At 35.1% G+C, this 19,925-nt stretch overlaps 1 protein-coding gene across 1 annotated transcript in view; it reads left to right on the plus strand.

Moving 5' to 3' along the window:
• Nucleotides 1-221: 221 nt before the first annotated feature.
• LOC113117801 (runt-related transcription factor 2) overlaps nt 222-19,925 on the plus strand; it is a 63,411-nt gene continuing 43,707 nt past the window's right edge. The window contains exons 1-2 of the mRNA XM_026286724.1: nt 222-635; nt 751-859. Of these exons, the coding sequence (XP_026142509.1) occupies nt 802-859 (58 nt within the window). The 5' untranslated portion in view covers nt 222-635; nt 751-801. The remainder of the gene's footprint in view (nt 636-750; nt 860-19,925) is intronic.

A 19,925-nucleotide genomic window follows, 5' to 3' on the forward strand; every position in this document is an offset into this window, starting at 1 on the left:
TCCGCGCTTACACAAACACCTGAGGCGTGCGCTCTGACCGTGTGCCAAACTCCAAACCTGTGAGGCGCGCAAAGCAGACGGATGAATCACGGACCCTAATGTGCTCGTTAAACCCATCGAGAGCCAGACGTGATCCAAGAGCCAACACAGCGACTGTCATTTCTCAAAGAGCCGATTATGCATCTTACGTGGAGACACACCTGGAGCCTAAACGGCAGAGTTACTTAGATCAGGAATGAGACCGGGACACGGAGAGAGGCTGAGAAGGACAGAAGCGTAGCTGACGAAAATCCCAGCCCCTTCCTTTCGGACTGACAGGAGTTGAGGTTGCATCCCGCTGGATGTGAGTAGGAAACGCAGGACCACTGACAAGAGGGCTGAACCCTCTCGGCTGCTCTGATGTCACCGAACACATGACCCAGCCTCTCCAGTAACAGCCCATCAGGAGGGGAAAAAAAGTGTGTTTTAAAGCTTACACGTTTTTGGATTGCGAGAATGTCTCATTCCCCTCACAAACAACCACAGAACCACAAGTGCGGTGCACGAGATTTCCCCAAGACGACAGGAGGGAGCCACTGGGGCGTAAATGGTTAATCAGAGTGGGTCAACCCCAGTCACAGAGACCCAACAAGTCAGTAAGTACGCTCTAACCACACTCATATATGCCGTTGATATCTGTGCCTCAACGCTCTGGGAAGCATGCGGCCGTATGTTTGCGTTCTGATGCCTTGATATGATTTGTGCTCCCAGTTTAGGACTTCAAGGGTCACCACGACCTCCAGAGGAGATCCACGTGTGGCTATGGCGTCTAACAGTCTTTTCAGCTCGGTGGCTCCGTGTCAGCAGAACTTTTTCTGGGGTGAGTGCTGTGAAAAATTATTTTCATTTCACTGCGGTTCAGCGGCGGGTCACACAGAAGTCGAGCGTGTCGATAAGCGACGGCGCACGCGCACGGTAAAAGTTTGGGTTTGCGTGCGTGCATGCGAGATGCTGACTTGTTTGGTGTAAGCTGAAAACGCATATGCGGGACAAACAGAGAAAAACCCTCCTGGATGTATAAACATTCACTCCGCTTCGATTTACAGAGCTACATTAGAACAAGATGTGGAAAGCTTGCAATAGTGCAGGACTTGCACTGGTTAATTCTAATTGATAAATGGTTAACTAAAGAGCTTGTATTTATTCTTATGAATGAAAAGCGCTTTAACAAACATGCACGCTTTTTATTTGCGTTCAGCTTAGTTTAGGCTTTTTCAAACATCCAAAAGGAAATTAAACTGAGCTTTTTAACAAAGTCTTTAGGTCTGACATCCGGCGGTGAAAATTGAGTCCGGCATTATGCAGCACACAAAAAAAGCCACATGTAAAACACAATCTATGCAAAACCTATTTGAATACCTCAGCTATTCAAAATATACTAACATGTAAAAGCCAAACAAATCTCCATCTTATCACACGGCACGTATGGAAATACAAATACAAAACACTGTTGACAGAGCGATCACAGACTGTACTTACAGTATTTTCCTCATCAAGTTTCTCATGCCGACATAATCAGAGGCCCTTCTAGACAAACGCATGGAGGCAGGATATTGAGTCGGAGCCAGACGTCGTGAGCTTCATGGTTTTGTCATCAATGTCGATGCACATCAAGGCGTTCGAGGTGGCGTCTCAAAAACCCGAGGCTGCAGAGGCGCGTTACACCTCACATGCCACGAAAGCATTAGAATAAACCACTTTATGCTATTATATTCTAATTCTAATTTAGGAAATGTATGCCTTCATTACACAACTTCAAAATAAGGAAACATCCATTTCAAGTGTCTTGCATTGATTAAAAGCACAAAGTGGCACTAGAAAGATGTTTTTCTAGCATCAAAATTGATGGCATTTAATTTCTTGATTCCCTATAAAGATAAAAAGCACAAACAAGCAAACATTCAAAACCTTTAATTTTTATTTTTATCTTAGTCTGGGATTTTTCAAACATGAAAAAGGAAATTAAATGCCAAATGAAAGGAGATTTTTAACAAAATGCACTGCAGAAGGGGACTATTGTTGAGGTCCGACATAACATCCTGTTGTTCTAGTGTTAAAACATTTCACTTATTGATTCCCAGTAAATTAAAAGTACTTTAACATGCAAACTCTTTAATTGTCCGCTTAGGTTAGGCTTTTTGAAACATGCAAAAGAAAAGAAAATGCCAACTGAAAAGAGATTATTAACAAAACGAAGGGGTCTAAAAAATTATGTTGATTCGAATAACATACTGTTATTTTAGCATCAAAATTGAAAAACCATTCAATATCTATACGTTAAAAAAACGATAAAAAAAAAATAATAATTTCCTTGTTTCCTTCCTTGTTTTTTTTTCAGAACAGTCAAGGCTTTCGAGCATGCAAAAGGAATAAAATGCCAATTCAATGGAGATTTTTAACAAAATACCCTGAATAAGTGGTCTATAAAGATTTTTGAGGTCCGCTATCACAGGCTTCTGTTTTAGCATCAAAAATAATTTCAGTTCTTGATTCTACATAAGCTAAAAAGCACTTAAATATGCGAACACTTCAGTTTTCCTCTATATTTGCATTCATATTAGTTTATGCTTTTTAAAACATGCAAAAATAAATAAAATGGCAATTGACTGGAACTTTTTTTAGGTACTTAACAACTTAACCTACTAATCTAATTTCTTGATTCCCTGTAAGTTAATAATTCATAATTGCATAATATATTTGGATTGGAATGGGGTTCATAGTTAAACGGGGTTAACAGGGTTCAGGAAGAGAATAAACCCTCTTAACTTAAAGTGGGATACTCTAATAATGATGCTTGCACTAAGTGCTGGTCTAGACACTAGAACGCTGAAATGCATCCAACAGTGGTTATTTAGATTCACATTACCAGTCAAAACTCAACGCTGCTCTGAACGCGAGCCTGAAATATGAGAGTGCATTGCAGCAGCACAAACATCTTGTCTAATTTCCCCATTTACACAAACACAAATATTATTAATGACGCTCAGACTCCTTCAGGTGATGAACGGCCGTCACATGCAACACGTACAGATGTTAAACAATCCTTTGGCAAATCTCGAAGAGCGTCACTAATCAATTAGCAGCGTGTTGTTGGGCTCAGAGGTGACATGTGCTTCTCATTTAGAGCCAGTGCTGATATCCTGGGCTGGATTGAGCGGCTTCATTCAGCTAATTGATAATCACATCTCTCGTTTACGCTAGAGAAACAACATTAATAGACAAAACGTGCCCTGGGTAACCAAACCTCGGAGAACGAGCAGTCAGAGACGTCCAGCTTATTCAAAAAAAGTTATTGAAATGCAATATCTATAGCCAGGCGTAGTACTTGTTTTTGAAAATGGGAAATTTAAATCCCCTATTATTTTATAGTAAAAATCAGTCAAACTAATATTATGCATTGAGAGACAAATGAAATGCTATTTGCTTCTTAGCTGCATTGTTTTATATCATCAAAACTTAATTTGTGAAGGGAAAAAAAGTTTGCATTTATCTTGGCTTCAACATCAAGGACATCTACGCATTTTTATAACGTCGTATTGGCAGCAGAAATAATTTACGCCATGTGCGACACGTTAAAACCAAATCACTGCATCTCTCAGACATGTGCATTTCCTTAACGTGAGTTTGTCTCTAACATAAAGTGTGCGATAATCGGTCTCAAAATCTATAATTACCCGCTCACGACCGGACAGCTTCAAGAGACCAGAATCAATGATAAAGGACAGTGAGTCAGGAAAACGAGACATGAACAACAGAACAAGGAAAGGAAACAGAATTAGACGGATTACAGAGTGAATGGTAAGAAAACTGAGCTTTGATTCCTCAGAGGACGAGGTTGTAATGTGATACGAGACACACGGATGCAGAAGTTCATTTCTGCTGGAGCTGCTCAAAACAAACAGAGAAACCAGAGGAGAACAAATCTTAGCTGTGTTGGCTTCTTTACCTCAAAAGGTCCTGGTATTTTGTTTATGTTTTAGGATTTTCAACTTTGCAAAACATCATATTGTGCAATGAAAAATAAATATTTTAAATTCTGCACCATTTCTAAGAGTAAATCTGAACATCTGACTCTAGTTAAGCTTTAAAACATCCCAAATCATGCTGGAGAACTTGACTATCAGCTCGTGTTATATTGCATTTCTATGCAGTACTTAAGAAGCATTGCCTGGCTCTTTAAAAGAATGCATGATAGGGCATTATCTTAATACTACAAAAATGCATTTAAAAATAAATTACCTAAATTTCATTAGACTTCAAATGCAATCAAAACTCCATAATCAGCTAGACAGGACACCAAAGACGACCGATCATGCGCCACACACCATATCCAATGTGCTTCTCTACATGACAAAGAGGGGCATTGATGTCTCATACAAACTTGGAGGGAGCTTCTTAGAAAATAATCAAACACTTAACCATGGAGGTCTCAGTCGGCCAAACATAACATTAAAAGTGGGAAACAATAAATAGTCGCATAACACGCAGAGACCCGACTTCTGTAACGTGGAAACCCAGTCAACAAACCATCAGAGTGGCCACAAACCATCTTTAAATCATAGCCAGCCAAGCCAGCGCCTCTGATATATCACCATTTGAAGCAGTCGCTGATGGAAATTCACATGAAAATACTGAATTCATAGGCAGCGGATTGTGTACAAGGGACGGAGCCAATGGTTGATGTAAGTGTATTTAAAGAGGAGGATTACAGAGCTGGAATAAAGTCAAACAGCTTTGATAATGAATGGCCCCCTCAAACCACGAGCTGAGACCATCTCAGCGATGAAAAGTATAGAGATCTCTGATTTAGAGAACAGTACTTTACAGATATATATTTAAAGTGATAATAATAAATAAAACTGAGGTGAGCACTACTAAAAGTGCTTCTAATTTAACACAACACTTTCTTTACAAGGTTTGTTCAGGTGCATTTAACACCAAGTGAAGAAAATGTATGGTGTATGTCTCTAAAAGTAAATGTCTTATAATAGCAGTGCTTCAAAGGTTAAAAATACAACTTCCAATAGAGTGAGATCATGATTAAAACAAGTACAAATCTGCCAGTTGATTCAGAAAAATCGACCTAATTCAAAAACGCAAAGTTTTCATTCTCCATCAACAGATATTTGTTATCGTTTTAAGCATAAACACTTAATTTTTATTCAATTTCTCAGAAAACAAGACATCATTTCTTTGTCTAGTAAATGTATCTTGATTTAAGGATGTTTAGATATTTGCACTGGAAACGAAAACTAAAATATGGAGAAAGACATTAAACATTTAATTTTTTATTTTTTTTGCAGTTGCACTTTATGAATTTAAGTCTTTCTCCTCTGATTTAAGACCTTTTTAAGGCCTTCATTTGTGGAATGGCAAATAAAGCATGCTTTTCAACAGCCACAGCAACACTTTTTTAACTATTTTACATCAAAAGATGAGCTGGCATGGACAAAACCTGATGATCCATATAATCCAGCACGATTTAAGACATTGTGTCCCCCCCAAAAATAAATTAATATGATCAACATCACTAATGTAACCATCAAGAAATAGCACCGAATCTTTCTTAAATATTTTTTATTTACACACATTTCAACATTTTCATGTCTAAATAATAAGCCAGTGGTTTCAGACTTTTAAATTTCCATTGTATATATATTTAGCCTGAATATATCTGCCGAATCCGCTTCTTGGCTTTCTTTGGCACAAGTTTAAGTTTGCGGTCAAGCAAAATTCGACTTTAGCAGGACTAACACACCGCTAATTCTGAGGCATCACAGAATACCAATCAATAAAACCAAAGTGATATTAAACAACAACGACGTTCGCATCAGAAACACTAGCATGCTTGCAGACACACTGGCATATTTTGACGTTAAAGGCCTCCTAGGTTTCTTATTTGCTTTCCTGTCGCAGTTGGCAAAGACAGGACGAGTCCTGCTACAGAAAAACCACACCGTATAAATCCAAAGCAGCTTTTTCTTTCAAAAAGAAATATTGCTAAATTTATCAGGCAACTCATGCGACCCTGCAGTCAAAGCCTCAGGCGGTTTCAAGGGTCAATGTTCAGATAAGTTGGCGGTTTTGATTTTGCCGTAATGAAGTGATTCCAGCAACTGCATTTAACAAGGCTTTACCTGTTCCCCACAGCCGCATTGATTTAACCTCGACAGGAATGCAGACCTTTCTCAAGCCAGAACATCACTTTAAAATATGTAGAATACGATACGCACAAGGGCTATAAGGAAAAGCAGAATGTAAAAATGCCCGGAATGAGACTCTGCATTAGACGCGCTGCATTGGCGTTCCTCCTCAGCCTTGGCTTCCTTTTCCAACTGTGTCTCCGCTGCTCACCGCAGGGGAAATGGACTGTTTTCAAACAGGCCCTTGTAATGCTTTATTTCCCCCTAAAAATGTACATTTTTGATATGTAAACAATAAGGGAAGAGCTGGGAGACAAAGTGTCTCTGGCGCCGAAAAATGCTGGAAAAACACATATTGTGATTGCAGATTTAAATTCGAGTTAACTGATGTAAACACGTCCACAAAAGAGCAGAGAATTATTCAAACAACACTAATGCCACAGGAGAGCGCGATGGCGAAAAACAGGGCTGAAATGACTTCATGTGCCTGCCAATCAACACACACACGCTCTCATGCCAGCGAACGCATCAGGGTTAATTACGAAAGCCGGCGTGTGAGTGTGAGCAGCGTGCAGAACGCACACAGAAATCCAAACATTAGCTTTAAAGGCCAAAATAGCCCTCTCTAACTGGCACGGTCATCTGACCACAGCAAGCACCACGCACACACACCTGAGCGTATCGGATATCCGCTCGGGGAGCCACGCAGAGGTTTGATTCTATAGTATCCAGTTCTCGTCTTCGGTTACAAGTGTTTTGAAACCACAAAAGAAACACTTTGTCATCTCACAGATTTTCAAGGTCTTTAAGCCACATCCACGGCGCTTACAGATATTACTCAGGGTTTCTGCAGGTACATTTAAGATCTGTTTAAGACCAAGTAAAGACAATTCCAGGAACAAATTGAAGAGAACACAAAAATAGTCTCTTAAAGTTAATGTCTAGGGAGTAGACAGTATTTCTGTCATGTTTTCCAGTGCAAATGTTTAAATACTCTTAAATCAACATACATTTACTTGAAAGCAAAATTAATTAGCAAGTTTTGTTTTCTGTGATACTGATCAAAAAAACGAAAAAACATTTACCAGCGGCCTCAGAAAAAAAAAAAAAAACAGCTTAATTAAAAAGGAAAACTAGGTTTCATTCCCCATTGACAGATGTTTGTTCTTGTTTTAAGCATAGATTTACTTAATTTTCAAGAATTCACATTTTCATCTCAAGTTAATGTACCTTGATTTAACATTATTTACATATATGCATTGGAAAACAAAAACAGTGCATGCAACATTTAATGCCAATTAATGCACTTCTGATTCAAGCTTTGTACATTTTGGAAGATTGAACAAAAACTTTTTAAGACCTTCTGAAGACCTTAAGACTGTGTGGCACATCTTGAGAAGAATTGGGAATTCAACCATAAAATCTTGCAATGCTTCTAGGAAGGAAAGCCCGGAATTCCTGCCAATCCTTGGCCAATCCGTTGCATGTGAGTCTTGCTTTTTAAACTAAACATGGAACACTGGAATCTCTGGACCCTCAAAATATACAAAGTATCTTATTTTCTCATTAAACTTCATTACTTATAATCTGTAGAAAATAAGAACACGCCGACCAGAACATAATCACCATGTGTCATCAGAACTAAATCATTCATGTGGGTTAATCAAGTACTTCTCAAATGGTTTGGCTTCAGGACCCAGATTTTACATTGGAAACCAAGCACTGACGACAATAGTTCATCCTACAAAAAATCAAAGACAAATGTTATTGATATTAATTCTGGCTCCATGTGCCTTTATTTATCGCTGAATTCTGAAATGACCATTTTGTAAATGCATAAAAGCAGAAATGATTTACATTTTAATAATGTTCTATAGTATCAGCATACAAAAAGGTAGAGCTAAATCAAAATAAGCCAATTTGTGCACACTTATATGGTTCGCTGCATTCGATTATTTGCATTCCACACTGTTTTTTTCGCACAGACAGGTCTGAGATCCACCAATTTAATGGATGCATGCAGCGTAAATGAAATCAATCGATTATCAATGTGCTACAAATGGGCCAAGAATGATTTTGGGAGAAGCTGAGACACCAAACGGGAGGCAGGTTAAAGCTCAGAGGAGAAAAACAGTCATTAAGAATTAACCCCACAACCGAGCGTGTTGTCAACAACACTGTTTTTCTGATTGGAACGGCTGTTGACTCATCCTCTGACGGCATTCGGCAGGGTGCTATAGTTTCTCAACTAGACATCACGGCTCCTGTTTCATTGTCTCGTGTGTGCACTGCGAGCACAAAACTACTTGTAAAGGTGTTTCGGTATATCACTGAATCCTTTGGGGAAATAACAGCCACTCAGTGGAGTATAAAGGCAAGACCTTATGTAAAATTAATCAGAAAGACTCCCTCACCGAGGTTGACACTGTCTATTAAAACGTTCCTCCTCACTGTTAAATATGCATTAGACGTCCAAAGGCGAATCTCCAAAGAAGTTGTTTTCCACTGAAAAATGAGGAGTAACGCTGGAGTTTGATGCTCTTGTTTGAAAGAGCTTCCCGTGGACTTCAGAGTGTGTTTTGCTGACAAAGACAACAACAGACGTTCTCACAGCTTCTTATTAATAAACATGATCGCAAATGCGCTACAATTAATGCGAGAGGAAGCGTGTAAATGCACGAACAATTCTCGGATAAGATCATTTGAAGGTGCTTAAATATTGATGGGCGACGAGTGAAGAGTTTCTCCGTTTATATCAAAACAAGGTTGGAGTCTCGTCCTAGTTCGAATGCATCGTCAATCAATTCAAAAGTTATTTCTATAGAAAGCATGCAGATCAACTATGTATGCTTTTAATAAGAAGGTTCTCTGATTTTTGTTTTGTGCACATCAAGCCATCGATCATTACCGCTCTAGCAGTCCAGCATTCGTAAAAACCTCAAGCGAGAAGAACACAGAGCATCTATAGCACCTACTTTTTCTGTTTCGACTTCAAAACGCCAGCTTCATACATTCAGGAATCTCTCTATTGTTCCGAGCCTTTTCCCAGAAGTATTGCGAGATGCAATGGGCGAGACTGCAGTTGGCTTACTGGCATTGTTTGGTAGGGAGTTCATTATGAAGTAAATAAAGGCTTCCAGAGCATATTGTTCTTTAATTTACTGCTGTCAGCTGCTAGGAAGGACACAAAGAACGTTAAAAATATGCACCATCAGGCCAAGGAGTCAAATATAATCATTCTTGTTTGTTGATATTGCCTTCATGTTACAGACACTATTAAAACTGAAGAATCAGAACGAATTCACTGATTCTGTTCCAAAACATAGCGAGTTTAAGACATCATAGATAGACACGGATGCCTGTTTATTGTTTTTCTCTATAAAGGAAAGATGCAATGTTGCCTTAATTTGGCTAAAAAAAAAAAAAAAAAAATATATATATATATATATATATATATATATATATATATATATATATATATATATTTTTTTTTTTTTTTTTTTTTAGCTAATTTAAATTAAAAGTTTTCTATTTAAATATATTTTACATTTTGATTTATTCCTTTGATTTTTGATTAAAATTTGAAAAAGCATTTACTTAAAATATTAAAATATATAACCTCTTGTAACATTATAAATGTTTTGACTCATTTTGTTCAAGTTAATGCATCCTTGCTGATAAACAAAAATTTAAAAACCATTTTAAAAAATCTAATTTGAAAGGTAGAGAATACTTTTAATTCGTTCAAAACCCAAATGTTTTAACAAATTGTCCAATTGAATTATTTTCCTAAATATTTGTGTGCCCTGTTTTTAACTCTTAGAGTATCGTGCCATTAGCTTAGCAACATGTTAATGCCAGACTTCTAGTGTGCTTTCTTCGATACCGAAATACACTAGAGTTGCTTAAATCACTCGCTTAAAATATTTCGTCTCAGTTAGAATGCTGCCTTAGAATATAGGCTCAGAAAAGAGCCTATGCGATGGCATAAGTACAGTAACTGCAGACATTTCCTGTAAAAAATGACAGAAAAATGACAGCAAAAGCCATCTCTATTTGACTACATGGTCATTCCACGTCTAGTACGATCAGATCAGAACAGCAACAGTTAAAGCGTCTTTCAGAAAGAGGCTCTGTGCAGAAACACTAGAGTTAAACCGTGGTAAACAAATACTCAATAGTGATGAGAGGTTCTTTTCAGTCCCCAAATTACAGTCTGGTTAACCAGAGAGTCTGTGTGCCAGCTCATTACTGATGTTTGCTTCCAATGCGACTCGTCTCCATCCAAGTTTACGAAAACATTCGAGGGGCCTTGAAAGCAAAGGGGGTTTTTATACAGGCTGCAGCCCAGGAGACAGAAGCCCGAATTAGACCAATGCCTACAGGTTGCTAGTCAACGGCCCTTGGTTTCACCCAGGTCCTGTAGTGGATCGCTGTAAATGCGGTTAGACGTCTGAAAGCATTGCCTGGGAATGCCACTCGACGCTTCCCGACAACTCTGAATCTTAATGCCGTATTTAATTACAGTAAGTGGCTGACATTCACCTAATTGTTGGGAGTAAATTAAAGTGCTACATTCACTCAGTCTCATTACGCTCCCACAAAGACACATAAATGGCTTTTCCATCAGCAACTTTTTCCTGAATATAAAATATGATCGTGTTTTGCTCCCAGATATTATATGACCCTTTCAGGGAAGATTTATTTCACAATGGCTCTTAAATAAATGAAAGAACACTGTGGGAAAAAAATCCTGCTTCAAACTCAGAGAGAAAGTCAGCGATGTTAGATTCAGCTCATCTCATGGTACACATGGTAATAGTATGGTACTTTGGAAGTATTTCAGTGTATTAAGTATCTAAAAAAAAATTAAGAAACTTCAGAGAATACCAAAGCATTAGCATGGTCCATGTTTTAAAAATATGGCATTTATACCTCTATTCATACCTTTAAACAATCTGCTACACACACTACTATTCTAAAGTTTTTTAATTCTTCTGTGTTTTAGTCTCTTATTGTCAGCATTAAAATTGTGAAATATTATTCCGATTCTAAAAAGCTGTTTTACATGTTAATATCTGATAAAATGAAATTTATTTATAAGATGCAATTCTGAATTTTTATGTAAGTGACAGCAGCTTGTGAATGTAACGTGAGTTTATACACTGGCAAAAAAGCAATGACACAGCCCATCATAATAAAGGGACTGACATTACAAACAGCTCATGGCGTAGATGTCGTATGATTCTCTGCTCACGGCCACTAATTACAGACAGTAAGACAAAAACACAAAATACGTCACGTTTAATTAGCAATACCTCTTTTAAAAAACAGTGTATGGGCATGCAATTGGTTTTAGAAGGCATTAAAAATCGCACTTATGCATTTACGTCATTAGTTCTACGTTGTTTTGTCAAATTGATGGCTGTTAAACGACAGTCGGGAAATTTCTGTCAGTGCAGCCCAAGCAGTATAAAAGCCACCGTTTGCCTTTTCCATATTTCAACAATGCATTTCAGATCTAGGAGGTTTAGTGTTCTTGAAACTGCATTATGAAAGAAAAACCAGGCAGGACTTGCAAGCCACAAAAATGCTGGTGTGGGAACAGTAGTACTAACACCGTGCCGCAAATAATTGCGGGAAAATAAAATAGGTGACGACTTCAAGTATTTGCCAACATGTTAAAAGCGAGTGAAATTTCTGATGCCACAATTTTTAAATCACTTCAGCAGAAGAATGTGATGCAGTCTTCAGTGATGAACCCTGGAGTTCACAGAGGACTGGCCTCGATCAGGTTACAACCACAGGCCATGATAATACACTTGAAGTGTGCAGCGGTTAAAGCGAAGCCGTGATAAAACACACATTCAATATGAGCTCAGACTGAAGCATCGCGGTGCCGATAGACAAATCAGTCCCGAATCAAACCCGCCAGTTGATTGGTTTTTCGCTTCTTTGTTTAAATTTGCCGTTTGTGTTTATTTATTCGATTGAAGCTGACAGTGAATTAGCATTTGACGGCGATGGATCGCAGCGCACAAAGTAAACATGCTGTAAATAAAGCGTATCTCTAAATATCCAGTGGGAAATAACGAAGGGTGCGACTTCATCCAATGGAATACGATTGTTTAATATTATTTTTTCCCCCACCCACGCTTTATAATAAACATAATAATGAAGTTTTAGTCTACTTTTCAGATCCTAGCTCTGGTGTTCGGTGTCTAGTCCTTTCTCGTTTTCTGGCTACAAAACCATCCATCATTACAGACACTGCTTACATTAGTGAAGTACAATAAATGTGTTTTAATCAACCGGGGGCTTTGAGAGAGGAAGATATCGAATCTGTGGCCATATTAAACCGTCTGTATTATCTTTAGCACCTTATGCATGTATCATGGAAACCCCTGGACAAAGTTAGCACTCTTTCTAACACGACTGAACGATTGGAAGCGTATTAAAAAATGTATTTCATCATAATACGCTTCAGACCACATGTAGAAGTGTTTTGCTGTCAAACAGTAAATTAGCAACATGTCAGTGCACTGAAAACACCTCTGTGGTCACGATTGTTTTTGTAAGGAGATGCTTTCACAAAAACAATCCCAGCGAAGGTGTAATTTAGCGCACACCGCTGCAGACATCACCTTTACCTGACCACACTGTAATCATGGTCATGTTGTCATTTCAAAAAGATCTGCTCATGAAAAGACAGAGGATGACAAAACAATAGTTAAATGTGTTCTTAAACAGACCGTCAAGGAAAGCATTGGCAAAGTTATTTCAACTACAATATTATTAATATTTTGTTTTTAACACTTCCAAAATCAAAAGCTTTGCCAAATAATGATGCACTTTTTATTTTATTTTCATATGTTCGTTCAAATTTGCATGATGTGAACACACTTTTTAAGTAAATAAATAAAAATAAAAGATTTCTGTCAAGCTTAAACCAAGGAATTTTGGAGTTCTACAAAAAAAAAGTTTGTCTACTTGAACGTTTGTGTTTAATTCAATGTATTTTCCACCATTCCTTTGCAATTTATTATGAAACTAACTAGGAATTTCTGAGTCAAAACTTTTTTTTTTTCAGTAGTGACAAACCATCGAGAAATGCATTGGTTAGGCTAATTACCTTAAGTGATAATTTGCTGTTTTAACCCTTCCAAAATCAAATGCTTTGCCAACTAAATAATGCAGTTTTTCTCTTATTTGTTAATTTAAAATTGCAATTAATTTGCAAAATGTGCAACCTCATATTGCTCTTCATAACTAATGAGAATGCAATTTTCTACATTATAGTAATAATACAATACGCAATGAAAATGTGCTTAATTGTCATTAGGTGACAGACTGTCAAGGAATGTATTGGCAAGGCTAATTAATTAATCACAAATACCATCTTATGAAAGAATAGAGATGTTAATTACTCAAGTTTGCATTAGAAAAATTAAGAGATACTTTGCTATTTTAGCACATACAAAATAGAAACCAAATCAAACTTTTTTGTAGTTAATTTAAATTTGCAAGCCCCACATTGGTCTGCAACTTTAGGCTAATTTTAATAGGATAGATACAATTTCTCATTTTCATTTAATTTAACTTGATAGTAATAAAATAACTAGTTAAAACTGAAATAAATAATAATATGAAGAAAATAAGATGCTTAATTGCCATAAAAGTGACAGACTGTCAAGTAAAGCATTGGCAAGGCCAATTAATCCACAATATTATCTTGTGAGAGCACAAAAATAAAGTCATATTTTGCTTACAATAATGCACTTTTTCCTCCGTTTTTAGATGTTTGTTTAAAATGCTAATGCTTCAAGTAAATTTGAACACAATAATGCCAGCCTTATCTGCTCTTTAGACATCAGGGTCTGCCACTATTAAAAACGACTCCGTTAAGATGAAAAAGCAGAAAAATGCCTCGGGAGAGAAGTATTTAGTTGATTAAGAAAGTTAAACGGTAGCCTCGTTTTAATTTTAAGAGGCACACACTACGCTTCTAATGCTCCTCTCATTGAACCACAAAACTTCCTACCATTTATAAGTACAAGTGATCTCAATTAGAGACCTCCGTGAAGGCACGGGGCGGCAGAGGAAACTGTCTTTACATTTTCCTCCCTCTCTTTTCCAGACGGCCGGCGTGCCCAGAGCAGACAGCGTCAGAAACAGAGTCTGTTTTACAGTATGCATTCACAGACGCCCGACTGACTTTATCCCTGCTTTTTCACACTTCAGTTTCAACTGCAAATCACAAAAGCACATCACAACCGTGCAGTGTGACACAGATGAATGCAACAGATTGTTAGAAGCTGGAATATAATATCTCCATATCATCACTCGGTGCAGCGTCTGCCAGAGGAAGAAGAAAAAATCTTTGCAATTGGAGGCCATTTAGTCTCCATCAAAAATGCCTTTGAATGCAAGCTATAATTAAATGTCTTTCGAAAATATAAGACTGCAATCCGGAGCCCTTTGTGGAGTCGCAGGGTCGTGTGATTTTCTTTTTCAACCAAATAAAGTATAAAATGACAGAAGTGTGTGCAGTTGAAGATGTGAAATTCAACAGGCATGGAGCATTTCAGATTTAAGGCTTGAAACAACAACAACAACAAAATGAATCGGCCGACGGATATAAGAGACGTCTCATTATTTTAGGCTGCTGTTCAGGCCAAGTAAGCTGTTAAAAACAAGAGATATTTCTTCTTCTCATCTTGGCTGGGATGATTGCATTTACGTTTGTGCAAGAAAAGCACCTAAAATTATTAAAAACTGAAAACTGTCAAGAAAAGAAAGCAAAATCAAAAGACTAAAAAAATGCAATTATATTTTGCATGACCATAATAAATTTTGTTTTTAATGCAATAATATTTTCATGACGATTAGGTACATTCTGGAAATTTTACAAATTGTATAATAACTAAAATACAGTATAAATACAGTATTTACTGAATATATTATACGCAGATTTTATTAATACATTTTATTATATTTATTATGTAAAAAAAAATATATATATATATTTTATTAAATAATTGTGGACTAGTATTATTATAGTAAAAGTTATATAAAACATTAAATTAAATACAGTTAGTAGCTAGTTTCCAAGCCAATGTTTCTAATTTGTATTAAGATTAACTAAATAAGACTAAATTAACTGAAAATAAAACAATACTACAATTTATAGACATATTTTAAAAAATAATAATAATTACAATAAAATTACAAAAAATTTAAATGAAACCAAAATATAAAAATAAAAACTAATTTAAAATATTAATAAAGACTATAATAGTATCTCAATGATATGTGTGCATTATAATAATGATAATGCAATTTTCTACATTATAGTAATAGGAATATATGCGAAGAAAATAGTCATAAAAAGTATTGTCACAATGGAAAACAAATACAATAAAATAAAAATAAAATAACCTTTTTATTTCTTCATGCAAAACATAAGTGCATAAACCTTCTGTTGACCAGCTATTGTCTCCGTTTTTGACTAGAGGAGCGACCTTTATTCCTCCATTTCTACCGGCTGAACAAAAAGGGGTGGCGTTTTTATTATTCTACAAAAGCTGGAGTGTATTTCAGTATCATCGCTCCATATGAAGTAAACACGCAGGAAAACTGTGTTGTTGTGATTTGCATGAGTCTGAAGGTCTCCTCAGGTGGGATTCAAAGCAGAACGACAGGATGAATTTCACTGTGGCTTTCCTAAAGAACATCTCTCACTAGGTCAAACCGCAAACGCTCAGTTGGAGGGAAGTCAATGGATCGGCATGTAAATGTTCTTTATGACTCCTTTGTGCTTTCGGTGAAGCAGTTTTGTAGACCTGGACGCTCGCTTTATAGATTGAGCTTAATATTTTTCATTCCAAGATCAACTACACTTAACGTTTTTGAAGTAAAAACAGGGTTTCTGATGAAAATACGGTCGTGTGCCGAAGTACATCAACAGAACCGCAATCACTGACACGCTTTCCAGTGTGCAATCCCTCCTTGTTTCTGACGAATGAAATAATAAGCATTAATTGCTACTTTAGTAAACTATAAAGTGGTCTTCTGCTGATGATGGCAAATCCAGACCTGCATCGCTACAGAAAATGATTTATGTTGCATAAAGGTTCTGCGATAACTTGAGTAGGGCTCTATAAAATCCTTTCTACCCCGAAATTATCTTTTTTCTGCATTCCACTTTTTCTGTTCCATTCTTGCACTACATTTTAATGGTTAAAATAAAATTTTAGTATTCAAAACATGTATTCATATAATAATAAAATAAATAAAAAAAATTAATCAAAATCATCTTTTTTTTTTTTTTTTTTACATTTTTGAGGCCAATGGAGTATGTTCATTTCATTTTATTTTATTTTTTATTTTCATTTTATTTATTTATTTGATTTACTTTTTTAATTTTTCCCACATTCCATTTTTTTTCAGATTCCTTTTTTTCTGGACTATATTTTAAATTTTAAATACATTTTTTGTAACCAAAAAGGAAGTCTTACTAAATTAAATGAAAGTTTGAACAAAAATGAAATTTCATTTAACTTTTCTCATACTCTAAATTTTAAATTTAATTAAATTAAATTTTACTGGATTCCATTTTAATATTTTAATTAGATTTTAATACTCAAAAAGCATGTCTAATCAACTGAAGCTTTAAATATTTCAGTTATAAATTACTTTACAATAATAGGGCAATAGTAACTTTTTATTCACAATAATATTTTTTCTCAAATTCTGCGCTGTACGTTCGACTTTTCAGGATTGTTGATTTAATACAAATTCATTATCAAAAGCATTGGTAATCAAAATGTGTAATTGTAAAATTAAAAAAAAAACTTATTTTATTTTCAGGTTTACAGTTAAAATTAAAACAATTTTAAACTGTTTAAAATTAGGTGACATCCTTAAAGTTGTAATAATAATCATTACTATTACTTTGAGAAGTACATTCGGTACAACTGCAATGTATTTCTGTAACAATTTCTTCAAGTTAAGCCAAACTCTTATTTTGACGGGTTGCTAGGAAGTTTCTGTGGGTATAAAATACTATATTTTCGCCCAACTGAAACACACAGAACAGGCAGACCTCATATTTTAATAGACATTTTGCAGTTTAATATTCAGACAATTGTCTATATCGCATTTTGATTAAGTGTGTAGCCGCAATTCCATCCGCGTCTCCACATTGTAGAAATGAAACAGCAATACTAGAGACACATGTGTGTTAATGTATGGAAGGTCAATTGTTCCATCTAGACCAATTCTTACCATGTTCTATGTAAATAACAGATGAATATGCTAATGAGTCATTACCATATTAGGTTATTAGCATCAAAGCACCTCCATATTTCTAGCTGTGAGTGCTGGAACACATTAAAGTTTTCTCAATGACTTTAAGACAGGAAAACTCGTGCACTTACATCATGCTCTGGAGCTCAGGGATGAAGCTTGTGGTCTTTTCCGGATGTGCGTCCGGCTGCCATTGGGCTCGGAGTGCTGTTGCTCATCTGAAACACACACAACACACACTCAAAGCCTGAGCAATTAGAAAGCCACTTCACACACAAAACGCTTCCTGATGCGTCCAGCGACAGGACGGGAAACACGCCACATGTTCAGATCCGGACACGTTCAACCCGGGATCAATGACAAACGCTGCTCAGAGAGAGAGACAGATCTGCATTTTTTTAGCATGTGAGACTAAACTATTTTAATGAACAAAGCAAGGCTGGGTCAACTACTGTAAGCAATGATTGATAAATGATCTTTTAGTTCAAAGAGAACAGCGGACGTGTTTAAAGTCTGTTTTGGTCTAATGTTTACAAACGTTTGATCTTAAAAGCACATACATTTTAACATTTTAGCACTAAATCTGAAATATATATTGATTATATATTGAAAAACAAAACACACAAATGACTTAAAAAAAGGGTTTAATTATATTTACATATAGGGGTCAATATATAAAATTATTAGGCTATAGAGTAATAGTTAATTAAAATGTATTTTTAAAAAGCTTGTTGAAATTTAGTTTAAAACTTATTAGTGCCTAGAAATTTTTATATATTAAAATTCTTGTTTTATTATATATATATATATATATTTTTTTTTTTTTTTTTTTTTTTTTTTACTTAAACCTATATCATAACATGTTTAACTTTGAATTCCAGATTTCCCATGTGGACTATATTGAAATAATAATCTAATATAATATAATAATATATATATATATATATATATATATATATATATATATATATATATATATAATAATAATAATATATATATATATATATATATATATATATATATATATATATATATATATATATATATATATATATATATATATATATATATATATATAAATAAAAATATATATTTAATAATAATAATGATAACAAAATAAATATTAAATGTAATAAATATTGTAATATTTTTTGTTAATTTTCAGTATGAATAAAGTATACAATTTATACTCATAATTCACAAAATATAATAATCATTGTAATAATAATACAAAAACTGTATAAAGTATAAACAAATAAATAAACATTTTAAATATTGGATATTTCTATTACTTAAGAATAATATAATATAATATAATATAATATAATATAATATAATATAATATAATATAATATAATATTATTTAATATGTCATTATAAAAAATATATACAAATATTTACACTTTGTGTTCATTTTCAGTGTGAACTTAGTAAATGACTTATTCACACCCAAAAAAGAAAAAGAAAAAAAAGAAAAACATTATTTTTTGATAATTATATCTGAAAACCATATTATGCTCCATGCACAGATCAAGATGTTTGCAGAAACTTGGAAGCCTGGTTGATTAATCAGCTGATACATTTGCATTATGAGACGCAACATATCTATCTTTCAGATATTAGTTTATTATTATTTGCTCGTTATGAGTATCTGACTTATTCTGAATTATCGTAGCACATCCTCGAGCAGTTAACATTCATCACACAGCTATCTGCACAGTTTCCAGTTACACTTCCTCCAATGCAAAGAAAACTAATTAACAGGATGATGACACAATCCCAGAGATGCAGCTTGTCAAATTCAAATGTGTGCAAAAATTTCCATTTGGACTCACGGCAGGTGAATCGTCACGGACCACCAGCTTTATTTGAACAAACCCTTGGTCTGTTTGAACCTGAAGCTGACTCAGAAACCACAGCCTTCCTCCAGCATCAGACTATCAAATCTCACGTAGATGAGACGTAATCCCTATCAGTGCTGAAGTCTGACACACTTCTGTGCACTGATCATTAAACAGTTCATCTGCCAGAATTACACTGAAGCCTTTATTCACAGATAGACCTATATTTATATATATATATAAATTAAAGAAAACAAGCAGATATATATTTGCAATTTGAGGCTTAAAACTATATAAAAGCACTAAAATTTTTTCAGTTAGTGTTTTCAGCTTATTTTCATATAGAAAATATGATGCATGCAATTGCAACAAACAATGGTATAAACATCATTCCAATTGTGATAATCGTAATTAATAAACGCAATTACAATTTCAAGCGAATAATCCACAATTATGCTTTTTGTCATAATCGTGCAGCCCTAAAAATAAGGTTAATTAAATATTCACACTTGTCGGTATGAACTGAGTATACAACATAATTCACAACAAAGATAATAAATGTTTTGAAATAAATTTCCAGTTACTGATTACAGTT

This window comes from Carassius auratus, chromosome 17 (genome assembly GCF_003368295.1).
Source record: "Carassius auratus strain Wakin chromosome 17, ASM336829v1, whole genome shotgun sequence".
In the NCBI taxonomy this organism is placed as follows: domain Eukaryota; kingdom Metazoa; phylum Chordata; class Actinopteri; order Cypriniformes; family Cyprinidae; genus Carassius; species Carassius auratus.